Here is a 23266-nt window from a genome sequence, read left to right on the forward strand (position 1 = left end):
AATATTAAATTCAACTATAGGAAAGACACATCAGTGAATGGGTTTGGCACCTCGTGAAAGAACGCTGAAGAACACATTACAAGAAAATGCATATTAAAAACATTAAAATACCCTGTCAGAAAAAAAACACTAAAATAAGGAACGTATTATGTGGATGAAAAAGCGATTGAGAGCTGTAAACTGAGGTTAATATACCCTGTCCAGGATAATGTTCGTTACTTCTTAATGTATTTGCATAGAAGACACCATTGCACATCACCCACCAAAGTATCTATGAGAAAAAAAGGTCGCAAATTAATGTATTCAAATCCCTCAAAATTTTGTGTGAATTATTAAGTTTAAGGAGCTGAAATAGACTAACAGCCCCAATCTGTATAATGTTTCCTGTATATATACAAGCCACACGGAATACCGATTCCTTTTCAAAAAAGGGGAGCAGCCTAACTTTTTCATTTCAACCTCCAGTATTGTGCAAATTGATTTAAATTGGTGGAGGATTGAAGTGCAGCAACCAGATAAGGACATGTTGGAGGACCCAGTCTCGGGCTTTGGCTCCGTGCGCCCATTTTAAGCCCCTGGGAAGGGTACGTTTTTCCAAATAAATTGGGCCTAAATCCCAAACTATCGTTTCAAAACAGCCATAATGTGGAAAAGTTTCACCCCAAACAGCTCTTAAAAGATGTTTTTAGCCTCTGAATTAAAAGAGGTGGATGTGAAACAAACTGGATATTTTTTTTTTTATCAATGGCTCTGTTATTATCAGTGACATGGTTTTTTTTAATTCTTATACTTGACACACCTTCTGGTTGATCATGCAGCTAAACAAAAACTGAGCAAAACACAAAATAAACAAGACAATAAAATCTAGCACTCGTTTGTTAGATTTCCAGAGGGTGATACGGGAGAAAGGTCTAATTCAATGGGAGTATAGAACACTTGCTAGCTTGTATTTTCTTCCACATAGAAAACGATTGGAATTCTACTTTGTTTTGGAGAAATGTCAAAATTGTAATTAAAATAAAAAGAACAGTACAAGGAAAAAAGCTAAGGGCTCTATATAATAGACCCTATTAAGTAACTTTGGGAAGGAACATTACACAAAAAGAGTTAAGGAAAGGCACATGAAATTGCATAAAAAAAAGCATTTAAAAAATGCTTATAAAAGCACCACTTGAAATAACTGAGGTCTGTTTTTGTATACAAAAACCTTACATTTCAGTTGTTTTTGCAATATTTCCTCAATAAATAACAATATTTTATAGATTTTTGGGGTTGAACAAAGAATTGACTAGAGTGGGATTCGAACCAACGACCTCCGGATTAACCTGCCGGCACTCTACCAACTGAGCTATCTAGCCCTATGTTGGCAGTGTCCCTATTTTGTCAATATCTTTGTTCGGGGGTTCTTCCCTTGTGGTTTATATTGATAACATTTTATAGAAGCAGGTTTGTATTCCCATCAAATTGATATAAACAGTTTTTTTAATTTTAAGAACCTATCCCTCCTTAAAACCTTTACACAACCCTTTTAAAAAACAAAACTGTCCTCTCTTTTTTCGCAAAATATATTTTGGTATGAACAAGTTTTTAAACATTTGTTTTAATAAAATCCTTCAGTATAAAAATGATTTTGAAAGTCAGTGAAAGCTTATTTTTATACAATAAAAATTGGGGATTCACGCATGAATTTTTTACAAATTTGAAAAACTTGTGAGGATTTGTGTAAGGCAAACTATGCCTCAGGTCAAAAAGTCCCTTAAGTGCTTCTGACCCAGTCAATTGGGTGCAAAGAAAGATTTCTTGATATAAATATTAGACCTCTGAGAATTCCCTTTGATATTACAGAGGTACCTTAAGCATGGTTCATACTTCCTGTCTTTGCAGAGCAAATTTTTGACGACACGAATTTGCAACAAACAATTTGCAACAGTTGGGCTTTGCTCAACTCCTGCGAAATATTTGCAGCGAAAACAGAGCTGTGCCGTCAACTTTTCTTTGCACAAGCATTGACAGGAAGTATTCACTGGGCTTTTGACTAGGAATCCATGTGTCCCTTTACCATTATTAACCCCTTGCTCGATGAGGAACGCACCTCAGCAAAATGCGCGCCTACCATTTCCGGAGTCAACTCCTTTGTGTACATTTCAACTCCCAAAATGGCCGACAGAATAGGTGCGTGTAAGTGTGCTACACAATGGGTCAATATAACATGCTCCACGCAGTGTTGGAAACGCATGCTGTATTTAATATGCAACAACCAGATGAACACATAGACTCCCTGCCTTAATGCATTGTGCAGTGGAGTAACTGACTAATCCACCTGAGTATTATATTTTTACATTTATTTACGTCCTATCTAAGCACTCATCGTCTGCGTCTTCGGCGGCGCTTTGCGTGGTTGTTGTCCCTGCAGGTGGCGCAGCAGTACTTGGTAAACGGTGGCTGGGTGCACATCCCAGCCTTTAGCACTAGACGACAGTTGGCATAATCACTGTTGTCTTGACAATTTGGATCACTGTTGGCACCTACACAAACAGATAAAATAAACCATCAATAAGAATAATAAACAAAAATGTTACAAATATTCAAAGTAGAGGATGATGATGATGATGATGATTCACATCATTTGTATGGTGACATATATCTATTTCAAAACCATTCAAACATAAGCTTCTCCAATAAAGTTGTGATATAAAGAACCCAGTGCACTTTTCGAAAAAGAGGAGGGGTTCGCCGCGGTGTTCCTGGCTGTGGCTGCTGTATGTGCCGTAGCACCTTGTAAACCCTTATAGGTGCTTAATAATTGGGTCTCAGAATTCATCACTGTAATAACCTATCATTCTGGAAGTTTGTATATACTCAGCGCCTTGAGTACCTTGTTTGGTAGATACGTGCGCTATATAAGACTTCGATATTATTATTATTGTAACTACGGGAGCTTCAAATAGCATGTTAATTTAATCTAAAATGGCCGACAGAATAGATGCGTGTAAGTGTGCTACACAATGGGTCAATATAACATGCTCCACGCAGTGTTGTAGCACACTAAAATTTAGACATCCAAAGTCGCTCTAACAATGCAAAAGTAGTGGGTTAAAGTCCCACCCGAGTGATTTGCTTGTGGGTTTTGGTTCACAGAACTCAGTAAAGTACTACAGTGCTTAATACATATTGGTGTAAGGGTGAAAATAAATTCTATGTACTGTTTACTTATACTGGAATTTATACGTAAAAGGACACATATGCCTGAGTTGTACCGTCTTCAACAATTTTGCCGAAGTACTCCATAACTGAAGATGTTGCAGACCTCAAACAAAAACCTCTACCTACCTGTGACTGTAACCATAGCAGCAGCAGTCTCAACAGACTCTCCATTGGCAGCAGTACATGTGTATTGACCAGCATCAGTACTTTTAATATCTGAAACATCACAACAATCAATTCAGATTATTGACACATCTATAAACTGTTTGTCAGGACACACAATGTAAAGTGTATTGAGATGGTTATTGTAAAAGTGCTGTCATTATTATCAATGAAGATACATTGTATCACTGATGGGTCATTCTTCAGAAAGTGTCTGTTTAAGTGTTCCACATGCCTTTACACTGTATAGACGGAAAATGTGTCTTTAGCAATAACAAATATTAGAGGATTTATGTTTATAAACACAATTCCGATAATTAAGGACCACAAAAGTCAAGAAAAAAGTGTGACATGGTATTTATTTTCCTGGATGTTAGATGTCAACCCCCAAGAAAACCCATGTCCCAACGTAAAATTTCGTTTTGTTGATTTTTTTGGTGAAGGTAATTTTTTTTTTAACACTGGGTATTTATTAGTTTAATCTGTAAAAGCCTTCAAAATATTCAATTATAGACCATTCAAAACAAGAGACTGCTGCTGTAACCGTAAAAGACCCCAGTCCACACACGCTTTTGATGAGAATCCTCATAGAAATAGAAAAACAGCTGTCGATTTCACCAAACTCTTCCTAACTTAGGAATAAATCCTTGGACTTTGAACGAGTTCAGTTTCGTATCCATAGACGTTAGGACGCATTGAACCCATCTTAAGTTAGGACAGAATACTCGTCCTAACTCGAGATAGGATTAATCCTAGCGTTTCGTGAAATCGGCTGCAGATACATACCTCTGATTGTCAAGTCTCCATTGGGCGAGGTCTCAAATCGGTCTTTTGATGGCAGATCAATCATATTGACCCTCCACATGATTGTGGGTTTAGGAGAGCCGATGCTGGCACACGGCAGCGTGATTGTTTCACCAATACTGGCCACTGTGTCTTCAGGTCTCGTCACAATCTGTACTTTAGCTGTGAGAAAAAGAAGGGAAAAAAAGGAAAATGATTTAGCAGTTGAAAACAAAATTACAAAAATTGGGAATGTAACTTTTCAGGGTGACATTGCAACAAATAATGGATTTAAAAAAAAGGAAATAAAAAAGGGGAAATACTGACCTTGTACGATCAGAGTGACTGTCCTTTTCTGGACAGTGCCGAACATGTTACGTCCAGTGCAGACGTAGTTCCCTGCATCACCCAGGTCAACATTCTCGATGCGCAGTGTGTCGTCTTCCTGCTGGGTCATTCTGGGGTCATCACCGGGCAAGAGGTCATCATTTCTCATCCAGGTCACGGTGGGTTTAGGGTTACCGATGGCGTGGCAGTACAACAAGACAAGATCACCCTCCTTCACTTTCAGGGAATGCTGGCTGGTTTCTGGAATTTCAACTGGAGCTATTGGAGAAACAGAAACACTCAGAATTAGCCCACACTGTATACAACACATCAATACTCTGCTAAACTTGCGATGTCAATGCGATGCCAATCTTGACTACACAATCTTGTATCTTGTTGCAGAATATAGTCACTCTGCAATCTGCAGGACTATTCCATTCCTAGTGAATTTGTATTGTCATTGTATTGTGATTTATATTCCGTGACTAAAATGCACCCATTTGCCCCCATTTGTCCACTGGGTTCTAGTGTTAGGTTTGAATAAAACTACTAATTTGAAATATCAGTATTTGTATTGTTCTGCATTGTATTGTATTGTATTTTATTTATTGTCCACAGAAAATTCATAAATAAAGAATTGCAATTTGGCTTTGTCTAGTGATTATGCGATACAAAAATTACCTTCTGTGATTGGTAACAATTACAAACACTTAATAAGATCAATTTATCAACGCATACTTACTGAACACTTTGACATCCACAGCTACTTTAGCTGCCTGTCCGACACCATTCGACGCCCTACACACATAAGGTCCTGCATCCTGTTCAGTAACACCCTCAATAGTCAGAGTACCTTCTCCGGTCACGGTGATCCTAGCGTCTTGTAGATACTCTACGTTGGTGTCATAGCGATGCCAGGTGGTGGTAGGGGTCGGGTTTCCAGCCGAGTTGCAGGTTATGGTCAGTGTGTCTCCCAGGATGACTGTAGAGTCTGACGGAGCAACCTCCACCATGGGCGGGGAAATGCCTTCATGACAAAAAGGGGGTGTACCAAGATTATTCTCTTTATTTGCTCAAGTTGCAAAATCAAATTTACAACAGAGTATGCATTTATTTAAAACGAGAGGAGGAGACTGCCTCAGACACAAATATTTGGACAGTATTTCTAGACTGTAAAAAAAAACATTCCCCAAAACAAGAGGAAATCAGTTGATCCGCTGATAAATAGACTGTGCTGGTCTTGCGCGTATTTGAACATTGGGTTTTGTTATAGTGGCCAATGTTGTTTCCTTTACTCAAAGCAATGCATGTGGGACTTAAGTGGTCCCAAAAATGCCCCAATATGTGTGAGACTTGCACGTCTATGGCATACCTGAACCAAGCGCTTCAAAAAATTCTAAACCAATTTAATGAAGTTCATACAAATTGTATTCTGATAAAACAACAGAACTAAAATCAAATGTATTTGTTATCGTCAGTGTGCAAGATTCTCAAACCCGGCAGCCAAAGTGATCTTCAAATGATTTTGTTCTTATGTGTAACATTCTTAATTGGGCAGTCAAACTGATCATCATTTTTTTTTTTTTTGCCATCATTGATGTGCAAGATTCTTATCTAGGCAGCCAAAGTGATCATCAAATGTTTTTTTTATTTATCATCACCGATGTGCAAGATTCTTATCTGGGCAGCCAAAGTGATCATCAAATGTATTTGTTATCTACTACCAATGTGTAAGATTCTTACCTGGGCAGCCAAACTGATCTTCTCTAGTAGCTTGTGTGACCCCATCAGGGCAGCAACCAAAGGGTGTTGTAGCGCACCCTTCATCTCCCAACAGAGGGCTCAGATTTAAGGTGAAATCAACGGTAGGGTCCGAGGGGATCGGCTCAACAACATCAGGAATACTGTCAAAGCGGTAGTATGCTAAACAAACGGAGAAAAAGAAATAAAACAATATTTTAATAAAATTGTTCATCAAATTTTGAGGTGAACAAAGAACAATTTATGATGATGGGATTTAAACTTGCAACCTACTGCGTACTGTGCCTGCACTCTACAAACTGAGCCATCTAGCCTTAATGTTGGTGGTCTCCCTATTTTGTCAACACTTTTGTTTAGGGTGCTAGTCAGAAGCCATTCAAACTTTACTGCAGTACAATCAGGGATGAAACTTTTTATTTGAAAAAAACTACTTGTAAAAACAGAATATAGAAAATTAAATTTTTTATTTCATGGGGGCAAAAAATAGAGGAGTTTTTTTTTCAATATCCAAACCCATAGTTCTTTGCAGACACAGTGTAGTTCCTTTGGCTAATAAGAACTATGGGTACTTCATTTTATCGCATAAACCCCCTGCAGTGTACCAGAGCCGTGCTGCAATACACAGCTCTGACAGTGCTTGATACTAGCGCCCTCTGCTGCTTGTTGTTGTGCAATGTTTAGACTTGCCATGGTGACGTCCCTTGTTGTGGTTTGGATGTAAGCCTAAAAGGTCAATTAACATTTTAATGTGGGCAATATACAAAACAAAGCAAAGAGTGCAACACGAAAGTAACTAAAAAAGCCCCACTCACCATCACAGTCCGGTTTGACAAAACGCTCCGCCGCAGCACTGTTGCCAATCTCCTCTCCGGTCAGTTCATCCACACACCAACAGTACCCAGTGCTGCCGTGGCACTGCAGCCTAGAGAATAATCCCTCCTCTGAACACTGAGGTATGAAGGAACCAAGCAAACCTCCTGACTGGGCTTCAGACTTTGTGACCTCGCAGAGGGAAGATGGCTCTACAGTGGTGGAAACTGTCGAGAGATAAATCATCAGATGTCATAAAGAGACATGAATTTACTTCAGAGAGTTACATGTATTATGGGAAAACAAAACAACCGTCCACCAAGAAAAAAAACATTTGTGTCTGTTATGATAACATAATATTTTCACATCAAGTTAGAACCTTTTATAATACACATTATGAGAATCAAATAATTACTCTGATAATAAACCTTATCAATAATTACAGTAGGCCTAAGCATTAAAATAAGGTGGCGGGAAAGGCTGATAAAAATAGTGTTTGAGCACACACATGTGTACACACAAGAATACAATCAAAATAATGTAATTAATGCAATAGTAAGAAAATTTAATATATAAAATACTGGGTCCGATTGAGAGTCTATCCTTCATTCATTCAGTTATTCATTCATAAGGGTTTCTTATTAGCATGCATAGCTGCAAAAAGTTGAATGTACATGTTCATGATTTACAACAACAAAAACGTCAAAAATATAAAATAGACAATAAAAAAAATGCTGCAAATACAGAACACATTATAACAGGATTACAACATTTTAAAATAGCCTGAAAAAGTCCAGATGCAAAACGGAGAAGTCAGGGGGAAAAAAAGTAAAAAGATTGACCAACAAATGATTGGTAGGTTAAAACTTTGCCCTAAGATGGTTTACAACAATAATAAAAGATACTAATTGGCAAAAGTATAAACAAAGTTAACAAGAAAACCAGCTACAAAGAATGGAGACTCTAAAAGTTACAAGTTCGGAATTCTTAAGACCGATTCCACAATTTTGTGTATGTTATCCAATTGTAGAGCTACTGCACATTGACTGCCTCAATATATCATAAAGTAATTTACTTCATGGGTCCTACAAGTTATTTTCAACATGGCATAAAAGAAAAGCCTCAAGTTATTGAGGGTCGTAAAAACTGATGGTATTTAACAAACTGCTTGCATTCAAGTCACTGACACACCAATCACTCTAGACTAAGACATCAAGTAGAATACTTTAATTGTACCTTGAGCATCGCACGATTGTTCGCACTCCTCTTGAGTTTGGAACCTGTTGCCGTTGCCCTGGCAACCACCGTAAATAAATTGCCGGCATTGCCGTTCTTCAGTGTCGTAGTACCACATTGCAAAGTAGGCTAGGCACGGTCCTGATGACTTGGGGAAACTGCACACATCTAATGACACAAATGAAGGAATATCGTTTTATTTTCTACACATTTGAAAAAGATTTGAGAAAAAGAACATGATTATAAAACATAACTCATAATGAAAAAAATTTCGAGAATGTATTTAAATTGTTCTCCTTGAAGCGAGATTAACATTTTCCTTGGTGAGGTAGATTTTCAGCAGGCTTGATTTTTAACACGGCTTGGCTATCTACAGGTCTTTGCCTACTGAAAAGTGTTTCTTTTCTACGAAAACATGGATCCCTTTCTCATTCTGATAAAAGGCAAGTTAAAAACTAAGTTATTTTTGCTCAAAAATAAATAAACAATACATTTAATCTGAAGCTAAAAAGAAAAATCTCAAACTCAGGAGGGATTGAAACCCACCAGGCTGATGAAAGGCCAGATAAAAATTTACTTATTTTTCCCAACCAAAGGTAAACCAAGTGTTGAAAATTTGAAGCTCAGTTCCATTCCATTCATTTCAACTAAAGCATTGTTCCTCATATCATCATCACAAAGTACCGTCAATAATAAATGAATGGGGAGGAAATAATACATGAATCTGAAGCTCAAGAGATCAATCTTGCCTGGCATCAAACCTACCATCACAGTTCAGCAGTACCATTCCTGGTTCCCTCCTGGTGTCTCCCTGCTCCATACCGCTCTCCGTTACACACCAGCACTGGCCTGTAGAGTCATGGCACTGACTGGGTGCAAACCAACCATCCTCCGTACACTGGGGGATGAAGGCATCAGGAAGGTTGCTGGATAACGCTAGCTCCTTCTGCATCGTACAGGACTGCATCTCATGACCTTAAGGAACAACACGCACATACATCTTAGGAGTCTTAGTTCTTAGTTAATTTGTAATAAGTTCAAAATTTAAACTTTGGTGTGATCCTTGGCTACACAGCAGTTCACGGCTGTATGGCTTTGACTGGCACCTACAACAACGATATTGACAAAATAGGGAGACCGCCAACATAGGGCTTACAATCGGCCTACTTCTGGTCACATAAAGAGGTCAAAGTAAAGGTCATATCCGGAGATTAAATTTTCCAATGTAGTATGTTAACATAGTATCCCAATTCTAAACAAAAACTACATTTTCTGTTTAATGTTATTTCTGATTGACATTTTCACTTACGAAATTTGATTATGTCTGAGCATTTTGTGATGATTATCTAGATGTAAATTGTCTCAAAGGGTTAACATTATTTAACTGATTTTCAGACTCAGATGTTTCTGCTAACCCAACCAAAAATGATACCATGTCGTAGAGACAGACTTCCATCTTACCGTTAGGTACACAGGATTGCTCGCATTCTTCAAAGGATTCAAAATTATTCATATTGCCTCGGCAGCCACCATAGACAAACTCCTCACAAACTCCAGTCTCCATATTGTAGAACCATCGGTCCAGATTGGCGTTGCAGTGTCCGGTAAACTTGGGGAAGGAACATTTGTCTGTAATAATGTAAAACGAAACAAGAGCATTCAGTTGAAAGTTATTGTGAAGTTTGACACCACAAGTCACAATTTGTTTTGCTCTGATAATGCAGCCTTTAATTAGTCCCGACTGTTAATGAGAACAAATTATTTGGGGTTGAACTAAGAAAAAAATGGGGTGAGACAAAACTGAATATGATCGAGACTAAGCCTTCTTTATCTTTTAAGCCAAAACATGAGCAATGCAACTTAAATATTTTTTTTTTTAAATCTAACTTCACAAAAGAATCAGTCTAAAATTCACAACGCCATCTTAAGGAAATGAGTTAACCCTGAAGACAAATGCTCGTACCGTTGCAGTCGAAGGGGACCTGTCCATCTCTGGTCTTAGTTCCACCCTGGGTCTCTCCTTCTTCATTGACGCACCAACACTGACCAATCAGATCATAGCATTGACGGGAGGTGTACGCGCCATCGGCCGTGCATTCCGGAACGAAGAGATGAAGACGATGGGTGGAGAGTGTTTCATCACGCTTTATTTCACAGGGTGTCGGGGGTCGGCCGGTGAACTCTGAATAGACAAGAAGACAGAAAAACAGGCATGATATTTGGTCTTTGAAAAGGTTTTCAGACCTTTGTATCACAACTTAAAAGAAATTTAGTCACAAGTTTGGATGCTTAAAAGTAGCAGTAAGGAGACTTTATTTTAATTGAATTGTGCTTGTTGTTGTTGTTGTTATATTTGTGTGGAGGGGTAGACATTTCTATCTCTTCACTTACCTGGAACATAGCAAGTTTGTTCACACTCCTCCAACGTTTCAAATCGGTTACCGTTGCCTTGGCACCCACCATAAACAAACGATTTGCATCTCCCATCCATGACATCATAGTAGAACAAGGCAAAGTTACCTCTGCAGGGTCCGCTGTACTTGGGCAGACTGCAAACATCTGAATTAAATAGTGTTCAATAGTTTAGGGTGAAATCAACATTTGAGTAACAGTAGCAGGATGAATTATTATTTTGGCACACCTAACACCATCCCCCCCTTAAAAATAAAATGTAAAAAAAACATGTATAAATAAAAAAATTGAAATTTTAATAAACCTCACTGCTGAACAAACGAATCAACAACATCGTCCTTGAAATATCCCCTTCATGGTAAAAAAGAAAAAAGGAAAAGGAGAGCAAATTTTTTTACTGAAAATTCACGAGCCAACATTCCCAAGTTCCATTGATGCATTTGATAGTCTTCTAAATGAAAAATCAAGGGTAATTTTTCTTTTAAAGAATCGGAAAGACTTCTTTAGAATTCAGACAACACTTTATTATTTCCACAAGCAAATAGAGTAGAATGCCATTCAAAGAGAAAAATTGATGATACAAATGCCACAGAAGAATTCTATGTTTTTTAACAAGTGAAGTTTGTACCTTTGGATAGTTCTACCATGACAGTTAAGTTGCGGGTACAACTATTTGTTTTGCAAGCACGATTTGTATCCCGAAATTTTTGATCTTCGCATGTACTTTCTATAATATTTCCTGATACAGAATGTTATCGGCTTAACATATTATTATTATTTGGTCTTGATACAAGTAAGAAGGTTAAATGAAAAACCTCTGTCTGCCAACTCTCACTCACCCTCACAATCCAGTAGCTCTTCTCCAGGCCCTCTACGTGTCGCCCCTAGTTCCATTCCTTGGTCATCCACACACCAACAATGGCCGATACTACCGTGGCATTGCTGGGATGTGAACTGACCGTCTGCGGTGCACTGAGGGACAAACTCACCCAGATTATCGGAACTCAGAGCCATTTCACGTTTCTCTACGCAAGATGTGGGGGCTGTAATTACAAACAAAAAAACATACATGAATGAATTGATGTCATTTGGGTTTACAAAGCGGAGCATTTCATATCTCACCATAAATAAGTATTCACAAATAGAAAGAAAAACAGTTACAGGTAACAGAACAACCTACATTTGAAGTAAATATGTATTTGACAAAATTAGTATTTATGGTTCAACAGTTCTAATAAGAGCTCCTTCAGCATAGGGCATCTATATCTCCTTCAGCATAGGGCATCTATATCTCCTTCAGCATAGGGCATCTATATCTCCTTCAGCATAGGGCATCTATATCTCCTTCAGCATAGGGCATCTATATCTCCTTCAGCATAGGGCATCTATATCTCCTTCAGCATAGGGCATCTATATCTCCTTCAGCATAGGGCATCTATATCTCCTTCAGCATAGGGCATCTATATCTCCTTCAGCATAGGGCATCTATATCTCCTTCAGCATAGGGCATCTATATCTCCTTCAGCATAGGGCATCTATATCTCCTTCAGCATAGGGCATCTATATCTCCTTCAGCATAGGGCATCTATATCTCCTTCAGCATAGGGCATCTATATCTCCTTCAGCATAGGGCATCTATATCTCCTTCAGCATAGGGCATCTATATCTCCTTCAGCATAGGGCATCTATATCTCCTTCAGCATAGGGCATCTATATCTCCTTCAGCATAGGGCATCTATATCTCCTTCAGCATAGGGCATCTATATCTCCTTCAGCATAGGGCATCTATATCTCCTTCAGCATAGGGCATCTATATCTCCTTCAGCATAGGGCATCTATATCTCCTTCAGCATAGGGCATCTATATCTCCTTCAGCATAGGGCATCTATATCTCCTTCAGCATAGTGCATCTATATCTCCTTCAGCATAGGGCATCTATATCTCCTTCAGCATAGGGCATCTATATCTCCTTCAGCATAGTGCATCTATATCTCCTTCAGCATAGGGCATCTATATCTCCTTCAGCATAGGGCATCTATATCTCCTTCAGCATAGGGCATCTATATCTCCTTCAGCATAGGGCATCTATATCTCCTTCAGCATAGGGCATCTATATCTCCTTCAGCATAGGGCATCTATATCTCCTTCAGCATAGGGCATCTATATCTCCTTCAACATAGGGCATCTATATCTCCTTCAGCATAGGGCATCTATATCTCCTTCAGCATAGGGCATCTATATCTCCTTCAGCATAGGGCATCTATATCTCCTTCAGCATAGGGCATCTATATCTCACAGTCTCTTAATTTCTTTCCGGTCAGACCATTTGTCCACATGTTTTACATTTGTGTCAATTAATCAAGAAATTGTTGTGTGTTGTTTTCTCTTCTAATAGCACTGGAAGTGGAAGTTTACTCAATCTCTTCTGAATGTTTTTGTGGAAACCTCTTCTTTGATACCTGGATTGTAAGTCTGCTGCCCTCTATCATCCTAAACTCTCCAGTCTACTGCTCTCTAATGTTCCAGACACTTTTACCCATTGTAAAGGTATAACTTGGGGTTGAAGACGGAAATATTTACAAGAGTGCGACTTGAACCTGTGACCTCTAGATCCGGCCCTCTACCAACTGAGCTTTCTAACCCTATAATTGTAGTCTCTTTGTCAATATCTTTGTTTAGGGGTGTCAAAGATATTGACAAAAATAATATGGAGACTGCCAACTTATCTCTAGATAGCTCAGTTGGTAGAGCACCACCATTCTTCAGGGAAGAATTTTTCTGGGGGAAAATTAGATTTTTAGGCTGAAACAACTTTGTGTTCAAGTATGCAACAAGCTTTTACCGGGAGTGATGCATCGATTCTCGCAAGCTTCCTGCGTCTCAAACTGATTCTGGTTGCCTTGGCAGCCACTGTAGACAAACATCTCACAAACGTCTGCTTCGGCGTTGAAGAACCACATGTCAATATTTTCAGGACACTGACCTCTGAACTCAGGCATACTGCACACGTCTGAAGATAAAAAGTGATTTTTTTTGTTACATTAAAACTTTGATTATTTTCTGAAATGATGCAGAGGGTAACATAAAAAACCTGGTTTGAATAAAAGAAATGCTATCTATCAAGAGTGGTGTAAAATTATTTTTGAATGATGTTAATAATACTAAAATGTACACAGCACCCTTGGCTTTAGTAACAAAAACTAAACTATACTTAATTTTTGCCTCAGGCCAAACACTCAACTCACCCATACAGTCCAGTGGTTCATTGGTGCCAACCCTAGTGCCTCCCTGTTCCGTACCATCCTCATGCACACACCAACACAAACCAAGCAGTCCATAGCACTGCTTAGGTAGAAACGAGCCGTCCTCAGCACACTGTGGAATGAACACACCAGGGAGGGTGTTTGCAAGAGCTTCTTGACGATGAATCTCACACATTGAGGAATGGTGTGTTGTAGACTCTTGGGTGGTGGACGGCTCGGGCTGTTTATCTGGCAATGGTGGCGTGGATTGCTCAGCTGTTGTTGATTTCACAGTAGTAGTGGATTCAGTTGACGATTTCGCATGGTTAGCTGATGTTGTGCTTGGTGTAGTTGATGGGCTAGAAGTTGTAGTTGATGGTCGGGAAGGAGTTGTTGATGGATTTCTAGTGGATGTTTCAGATTCTTTAGTTGATGTCAAAGCTTCAGTAGTAAACTGGACTGCTGAAGAATCTGTTGTAGTTTTATCATCAGCTGAACTCCTTGTGGTTGTTGATGTGGTTGCCGCTGGTGATGGTGAAACAGTTGATGTCGGAGGTTGATAGTCTAAAGAAATAATACCTTGCTATAGTTTACTTTCATTAAACAAAATTTTTGAGTTGAATAAAGAAAAAGTAACAGGAGCGAGACTTGAACCTGTGAACTCCTGATTAACATGCTGGCACTCAAACGATTGATCTACTTAGCCCTTATGTTGGTTGTCTCACTATTGTAAATTTTATTGTCAGGGGTGCCAGCTGTAACTTCCATTTTTCATTCAAAAGAAAACAAATTAATCAAAGTACTTTTAACATTTAGTATGTGTGAGAAGTAAAGCAGCTATGCATTATGTTCTCGAAGTACTATACAAGTCACATTTGGTGTTTTAAATGAGCAGTATATGTTATTGTGCTGTTATGTCCGTAAATCTTTATGTACTGTGCGAAATAAGGTGCGAATACCAATATGCACTGCACCACAGCAGTTTGCCTGCTAGCTTGTCTGTTTGGTGTTGATATATCAGATGATGAAAGGTCATGGCAAACTTGGCCTACCTGTGCAAGCTATCAAGCAGGCCTGTATCGTCTGGAAACGGTTTCCGTTCCCCTGGCAGCCACCATAGATGAATTCAGCACACTTGCCCGTGCTTTGGTTAAAACCATAGGATGGGAAGAACCCACGACAAGGTCCTGTGACTCTTGGAAGACTGCAGATGTCTAAAAAATACAAAACCCCAAAACACAGACATCTGTTGAATAAACTTGCCAACATAAACAAATACTTTTAGCAACCACTTTACTCCTATGACACTTTAATTTGGTTTTAAGTTCCAAATCATTACTTAAAATTTCTACATTTAAAGGGACGGTATACGTTTGAAATGGCAATAAAAATTTACTTGGTTGAAAGTACAGCAACAAGTTTTTTTGAGAATAATTTCACTTTGAAGTTATGTGATTATGGAAAAAGCTCTCAGTTTTTATACCCAAAAACTTTAATTTGAGAAACGTAACTGTCAGAAACTTTTTCTCAGATTGTGTATTCCCATTAGAAATTATTCTTCCTGCATGGACTAAACCACTCAGTATTTTTAGCAATATCTTAAAAACACTATCACCTTTAGAAATTAAATTTTCGCTGTTTAGTTTGATTGTCTTTATCTACATGATTAAAACAGACGAACGGTTCGGAAGACCAAAGGTATCAATCCCTTTTACAACAAATGTATGTCTGGAATGAAGAACCTACCTTCACAGTCAATCCTCTCTTCTCCAGGCCCTCGTCTCGTTTCTAGGATCTCTTCACCCATTTCATTAACACACCAGCAGTGACCAGTGCTTCCATGGCATTGTGTTGGTACGTATAAATCCTCTTCAGTACAGTCGGGAATAAAGGCACCGCGGAGTTCGGCTAACAGCCGCTCCTCCCGTGTTGCCTTGCAACCTTTAGCTGTAGCTACACACAACCAGAAAAAGTTACAAATTGATATAAGTATGTTTTCCTTTTTAAAACTACGATTTGGGCTCTGGCTTTTTATAATTAATATGAAAACATTTGCTTTTGGTACAGGTCTTTAAACAGACTGTTGAAGCCACAAGCATGGCCTAAGCCAGAGCCTCTAGCAAGAGCCCAAGCCGAAGCCTCAATCAAAGTAACAGTGTGAAGAAATAAATGTTTATCAATGTTGGCAGCAGGCCTGGGTCTTCACTTGTTCAGGATAAGGTCTCTCGACACTCCCGGGTGTCACATTTTACTGGATTACCAGACTCTCTCCTCCAACACAAATATAACTTGGACGATGGGTTTTGCTCTCCACTGAAGCTCACTCCATCTTTGAATATCTACAGCCTTTCTACATCACCATAAAATCAATGAGCCAGTTCATCCAGGAACAACCAATGAATTCCCATGCCATGTGTACCTACCAGTGCATTCAGGGAGCCCTTGTCCAGGCTGCTTACGTGTTCCATCAATCTCTTCTCCGACCTCATTCACACACCAGCAATGACCTGTGTCTCCATAACACTGGATCTGGTTGTAGTCGCCAGACTCAGTGCATTCCGGGACATAGCGGATGTGGCCATCGAGTTCCTCCTCAGATAGAACGCTGTTCCTGTGTTGTTGGCACGGCGTCAACTCTTCATGGGCATCTAAAAGTAAATATGAAAATTTCAATTGAATTTTGGTTTATTTAAAAACATACATCACCAAATAAAAGTCAAAGACTAATTTACAAAGAAAATAACTAATATAGCATGTGTTATGCTGACCCAATGTCAGCATTCTCCCATAATGTTGGCACTAAAACACCCAAAGACCAGTAAAAGTTCTCTCAAAGTATTTTACCTTCCTATTTCATTGAGGTTAGAAACTTATGTTTTTTTTTCCATTTCTCATTATAACTCTATTACACCCGTTTAAGATAAGTGCTCTAGTTGCGCCAAACCAATTAAATTTGGAGCGACTCTGGGTCGACCCAAATAAATTTTGGTTTCAGACAAACACTAAACATAACATTTACTTTAAAGACCATAGCGGTCACAAGCGGCTTGTACAAAAATTACCATAGCGGCCACAAACGGCCGCAAGGTTTGACCTACTTCCATTCAAATAAACAGGTCAAAGTAAAGGTCATGTCCAGATATGCAATATTCCATATGTAGTGTTTTAACATAAATCCCAATGTCTAAACACAAAACAAAATTGTCTGTTTCATGTTATTTCCAGAAAAACTTTCATTAAAGAAATGAACAGTATTGGCAATGTCTGGGCATTTTGTGATGTTTATACAGAAATGAATGGATTTTTAAGGCTGAAATGAAGGTCTTTGCAGACTCTTACCATTACAAGCATCAAAGTCACCGTCCTGTGGCACCTCATTAAGGACTTTGAGTATATCTCCAGTTGTCTCATTCACACATAGACACTGTGCCACACCATCGCATTGTACACGCACAAACATTCCATTGGGGGTGCACTGTGGGTTGAATCCACTATTAGCCAGGCCAGACTGCATGTTACTGATCAGGGTTGGACATGGGCCTTGGGGTCCTCCTAAAATTAGTAGAAAACAAACAATAAATAGCATTATTCTTTGGGGAGTTTTACATTCTGGAGTAGGATGAGCCAAAAGTTTTGGCCCAACATCATAGAGCTGGTTAAAGGTTTGGGTACTTTTTGTACAACACAAAATACAATGTCCAAACAAGATAAAAACAACAGCACCTCAGCAAGTAATATTTTAAGGGAAGCTTTCTACCATCATTGAAAAACAAGTAAAGCAGTTTCAAAAATGTAATTTTCTTCTCAGTATTTGGTTAACAACTTGCTGCTGAGCAAAAATGAGCAGAATACCTGTCAGAGAGAGAACATTTGAGAGAGTACATTTGAAATCATCTTTCGGCTGGTAACCTAGTCTCTTCACCATTATTTTTGCTACTTTCAGTTGTTATAAATCTCTATGAAAATCCCTGCTTACCAAAAGGAGGGAAGGTACATGACTGCTCTATACTCAACTCTTATCACACTATTAAACTCACCGTGACAGTTTGGTGAACCCATTCCTGGGCCCCTCCTCGATCCTTCAACCTCTTCCCCATTCTCATTGACACACCAACAGTACCCTGTGCTTCCATAGCACTGGATGGTTTCATACTCCCCAACCTCAGTGCACTGTGGGACATAGCGTCCAGGGGGAGCTCTTCCATCCTTTCCAATCACCTGTTTCAGATGTCGCTGGCAGGTTGTCAACATTTTGGGGCGGAGTGCTTAGGAGAAAAGAAAAAGAAGCTGTTATTCAAAAACAAAATAAAAACAATTTGTGGACTTCCTAATAAAAACCTTCCAGAAAGACTCTGCTAGGGTCGAAAAGTCAGGCCATTATCTTTTATTATACATTCATACCAACATGTCCTTTCGCTTGGTAAGCAGTTTACAACACTTAGTTTTATTGGTAAGCAGTTTACAACACTTAGTTTTATTGGTAAGCAGTTTACAACACTTAGTTTTATTGGTAAGCAGTTTACAACACTTAGTTTTATTGGTAAGCAGTTTACAACACTTAGTTTTATTGGTAAGCAGTTTACAACACTTAGTTTTATTGGTAAGCAGTTTACAACACTTAGTTTTATTGGTAAGCAGTTTACAACACTTAGTTTTATTGGTAAGCAGTTTACAACACTTAGTTTTATTGTCTCAGCTCATTAAAAGAAACGCAAGAAAATGTTCTTTTAATCAGTGGAAGGTCCAAGTAAAAACAATTGAAAATCAGCAATTTTGTTTATCACTCAAATTGGCCAGCCAATTATAGTTCTAATTGATGGTTTTCCATCAAAGTTCCCAAACTTAGAGACAATGCGTTTATTCTTTCATTGATCTGCGTTTCTTTCAATGGATTTATCCAATAGAGTCAAACAGTTTTGGGGTTTTTTTTTCCTGCAAAGAGCTGGCGTTAGAAGCATGAAATCACAGGCCTGTATGCTTCGTTTTGAAAAGGCAATGGCACCAAGACATTTTCTCCTTGGCAAAGGGCACCCTATGAGGAAATTGTAAATATCTACCGGAGCATTTTGAGGCATTAAGGCATTGACCAGAGGGCATGGAGGCAATCGCCTTCATTGCCCCCGTGAAGAATCGGGCCTGATATATCAGAAGAATGGCGATCAAAACTAACCTTCGCAGTCTGGTCTCTGCACGTGAATCCCCGGTGCTCGCCTGCTACCATTGATTTCCTTGCCGTCCATGTCTACACACCAACAGTATCCAGTGCTACCGTGGCACTGCATGGACTCAAAGTAACCCTCCAGTGTACATTGTGGAATGAAGGCACCAAGGTTTCCCTGGGAAGTGTAGAAAGCGTAGTTCCGACTGCGATGACACATTGTCACAGCTGGAAAAACAAGACATCAAGTAGATTTAACAACTTTTTTTTGTTGCTACCCTTAATTTGTTAACCCTTTTTGTGTGTTTATACTCAGTACTTTCCCGAGCTCTGTGAACAAATCACAGGCATATTACTGGTGTGGAATATTGTAAATATTGTAACTGTTTTGTGTGCAACACATCGATGTATATGGGTAAAATAAAAATTAATATTCTTACCTTTTGGTCCACATTTATGATCACAAGCGTCTTTCGTTTCAAAGCGATTGTCGTTCCCCTCGCACCCGCTGTAGACAAACGGCTGGCAGAGACCAACAGTCTTATTGAATCCCCATGTAGGTAGATAGTCATTACATGGACCACTGTCAAGATCCATCGAACACTCTTCAGCTAAAAATAACATACAGAAATTTAAGGGTTTTATTTCATTTAAGACACTCAATGGAAAAAGCGTTTTAATTGCACTCTAAATTTCTGAAGAACACCTGCGAAGTATATTGATTTTGAGGCATTGCATGGCGAGGTATCAATTTATAGTCAGTTTGTGGTAACACCCAGTGCATCATGTACTGTTTGCTGAGTAGATTTGTTTCAACAATGTACTCATAATCAGGGCCCATTTTCATAGAGCCGCTAAGCACAAAAATTTGCTTAGCATGAAATTTCTTCCTTGATTAAAACATGATTACCAACAAAATTTCCCTTTGTTGCATATTACGTGTTACTGGTATTCAGCTGATGTTTGCTCATCCTGAAAAACCATGTGGAAATTTGGTTGGTAATCCTGTTTTTATCGAGGCAGACATTTCATGCTAAGCAAATTTTGGTGCTTAGCAGCTCTATGAAATTGGGCCCTGTCGAGCACATAGCACTTTATCTTTTCCTCACTGGTTTCCCATCAAAGACAAAATACTATTAAAAAACCTGCTCCTCTCATACAAAGCCATTCATGGTTTAGCTCCATCCTATATTCAGGACCTGTTGCAAAGACAAAATACTATTAAAAAACCTGCTCCTCTCATACAAAGCCATTCATGGTTTAGCTCCATCCTATATTCAGGACCTGTTGCAAATCCGCGCCCTATGAACAGGTCCCGTTCTTCATCCTCACTGAAACCATCTTTTCCCAAATTTGCAAAGCAATCTACGCAGAACTCTGGAACTCCTTGCCAGATGAGGTAAGGAAATAAAACCTGCTGTTGACGATGCGCCGTCTTTTCAATCTTTTATTCAAGAAACATCTTAGTATTTCTAATTGACGGGCGCCTTTGAATGTGCCACCAGATATTGTGAGCCTTAACTTTTTCAGTCCAGAAAAAAACATTTAATTCGTTTTTTCACTAGTCAGCCAGCTTACTCACTGGTCCCATGATACCCAGAAAAAGCTATTGTCCGGTATAACTTTTCAACAGACATGCTAATGGCCCTTAAAAAAAGAGAACAATTTATTGTGAACATGGGTTGACATAGACTTTTCAGACAGTTTCACTGACTTTCAGAAATTCGGAAATCATACTTAAATCATGCCTGTTTAAAATACTGAAATGAAACCTACCAGCAATTGATACACAAGCATGTCGACATTCGATTTCAGAGGCAAATCGGTTGTCATTCCCTTCACAGCCTCCATAGTTGAATCGCTGGCAAGCGTTCAAATCTTTGTTGTAAGCCCATTGAGTGATCAAAGCCTTGCATGGTCCAGCGTCTGATGGTAGTCCACACACATCTGGGAAGAAAAATCAAAAACTCTCGTCATCGATGGGGATGGGTTGAGGCAATTATTTACATGATTTGTTTGCTGTTAACTCTCTCAATTGAACTTTTCTTGTTCTGTTAGTGAAAATTCTTCTGGTATGGGAATTATGCCAAGAGTTTTTAAACTAAATATCGGTAGGATTTTAAATTTAGTGTGCTGGGAGTATAATTAGGTGAGGTTTACAGAAGCACCATGTGTAAATCTCTTTTGAGTAGTGCTGGTTCTAAAAGAAAAAAAAACAGTGCTTGACAACTCATTCTCCTGAAGACGATCAGAGCATACCGATCCAAATGCTGAGCTGTCAAACACTGGTTCTTTACATGTAGTGTGCTACCGCAGACCTCACCTAATTTAACCATAAACAGTTCTTACCAACAATGACTCCTACAGTATCCTGTACCACTGGTACCTTTTCGACCACAACACATTTCTCCTCGCAGCTGGCCGAGTCCTCAAAGCGGTTTGGGTTGCCGAGACAGCCGGTATAGTTGAACTGCTCACACTGGTTGGAGTAAGCATCATAGAACCAGCGGACTTGCGTCTCGAAGCAGTTGCCTCTATCTTGCTGCAGAGAGCATGGGTCTGACGTCGAGCAAACGAAATAGAGAAGTACAAATGAAATATCTTTGTGGGAACTTCACTGGGGCCTGAGAAATTTATGATTCATATCTTCAATCAATATTATGAAAATGGCACTTCATCATCGCTTTTAAAGAAGATGAGAAATCAAATAAAAAGTAGGGGCTTTCCTATGTGTATCCTTAAAGTATATTAAGATTAATCCATAAATGAATGTAATAATAGGCAACAAGTGCTTCAAAGCAGGTGGGTACATTTAAAGTTTTAAATAATTTTTCCATAAAGATGAAAAAAGACATAACTTCTCACCTTTATTCATTGAACTGCATTTGATGTTGCACTCCTCCATGGTTCGGAACTTATTTCTATTACCATGGCACCCGCCATAGATGAAAGACTCACACTCGCCCGACTCGGTGTTGTAGAAGAAACTTTCAATGCTCGCTTTGCACGGGCCAACCTCCATGGCTAGTTCGCAGATTTCTGCAAGATAAAAAAGTAGCCAAACTTTTAACATCATAAGGGGAGGATGTGAGGAAAATCTTTTAAAAAGTTGAGCCCAGAAATCCTGAAACTTAAATGCAGGGCAACCACATTGCTCACTTCCCATACTTAATTACCCAACCCCCCAATAGAGTGCAAAGGCCAATACGTACTACAAACACTAAGATTGACAATTAAACATTAAACTGGTTCTTGTACTCTAGCAATGCACCCGAGTGATTTGCCGTGGAATTGTTTACAAAAATCTGGAAAGTATTGATTATACAGTATTTAATAAACATCAACCACAAAACTAATTAAAATATCCAATTTATTTAGATATTTCAAAGTCACACTTCCAAGGGCTATGATCGAGCAAGACATTTTTATGGGAAAAAGATGCAGCGGCATCCTACACCACTTGGAACAAGGTTGCCCATTATGGTCTGTGATGACATTTCACCTGATGACACAATGCATCATTTGTACTAATGTATAGACAACTTACACAACATGCAACGTGCCCATCCTGTCTGCCATTTTAGGAGTCAATTTGAGATTCAAAATGTGCACAAAAAAATTGACTCCCAACAAGGTGGAAAAGGAAAACGTGCATAGTTCAAGGTGCATTCTGCATTGTGCAAGGCGTCTATATGGTCAAATGGTCAAAAAATAATTGACATCAAAAGTTCACCACATGTAAATACCTTCTTGTGCCATTGGGAGTTGTTGTATTGCGCAGAGTGCCAGGCATTCAAGTTCAGAATCAAATCGGTTATCGTTTCCTCCGCAGCCACCATACCAGAACTGAGTACAACGCTGAGAGTAAACGTCATAGAACCACTTTATACCATAGGCAAAGCAGGCTCCAGTGTCCTGCGCCAATTCACAAGTTTCTGATGGAAAAGAAAGCAACAGAAAAAAACCCACAACAAAATAAATATTTGCTTGTTTTAAGTCTACAGTATAATGCCTTTTATTGATGTTTTTTTGGTATAATATTATAATTATTGATAATTATTCATGGTTTGGAAATATCAACTCCAGCAAACCTCAATTTAGAATTTTAAACTTTGCATGGTGTGAGTAACATCAGGTAAGGTTTGTGGTAGCCACATGTTTATAATTAATT

At 38.9% G+C, this 23266-nt stretch overlaps 1 protein-coding gene across 1 annotated transcript in view; it reads right to left on the reverse strand.

The window, feature by feature from the left end:
• Positions 1–1363: 1363 nt before the first annotated feature.
• LOC117291147 (papilin-like) overlaps positions 1364–23266 on the reverse strand; it is a 66625-nt gene continuing 44722 nt past the window's right edge. Inside the window, exons 18-43 of the mRNA XM_033772699.1 lie at positions 22842–23030; positions 21961–22134; positions 21445–21654; positions 20872–21042; positions 19536–19706; positions 19108–19323; positions 17975–18202; positions 17277–17489; positions 16361–16585; positions 15684–15890; positions 14990–15151; positions 13941–14501; positions 13538–13705; positions 11535–11738; positions 10675–10842; positions 10247–10465; positions 9745–9912; positions 9049–9258; positions 8284–8451; positions 7050–7274; positions 6220–6399; positions 5219–5503; positions 4477–4755; positions 4153–4332; positions 3331–3420; positions 1364–2525 (exon numbers count right to left, since the gene is read on the reverse strand). Of these exons, the coding sequence (XP_033628590.1) occupies positions 2365–2525; positions 3331–3420; positions 4153–4332; positions 4477–4755; positions 5219–5503; positions 6220–6399; positions 7050–7274; positions 8284–8451; positions 9049–9258; positions 9745–9912; positions 10247–10465; positions 10675–10842; positions 11535–11738; positions 13538–13705; positions 13941–14501; positions 14990–15151; positions 15684–15890; positions 16361–16585; positions 17277–17489; positions 17975–18202; positions 19108–19323; positions 19536–19706; positions 20872–21042; positions 21445–21654; positions 21961–22134; positions 22842–23030 (5432 nt within the window). The 3' untranslated portion in view covers positions 1364–2364. The remainder of the gene's footprint in view (positions 2526–3330; positions 3421–4152; positions 4333–4476; positions 4756–5218; positions 5504–6219; positions 6400–7049; positions 7275–8283; positions 8452–9048; positions 9259–9744; positions 9913–10246; positions 10466–10674; positions 10843–11534; positions 11739–13537; positions 13706–13940; positions 14502–14989; positions 15152–15683; positions 15891–16360; positions 16586–17276; positions 17490–17974; positions 18203–19107; positions 19324–19535; positions 19707–20871; positions 21043–21444; positions 21655–21960; positions 22135–22841; positions 23031–23266) is intronic.

This window comes from Asterias rubens, chromosome 1, assembly GCF_902459465.1.
Source record: "Asterias rubens chromosome 1, eAstRub1.3, whole genome shotgun sequence".
NCBI classification, from domain to species: domain Eukaryota; kingdom Metazoa; phylum Echinodermata; class Asteroidea; order Forcipulatida; family Asteriidae; genus Asterias; species Asterias rubens.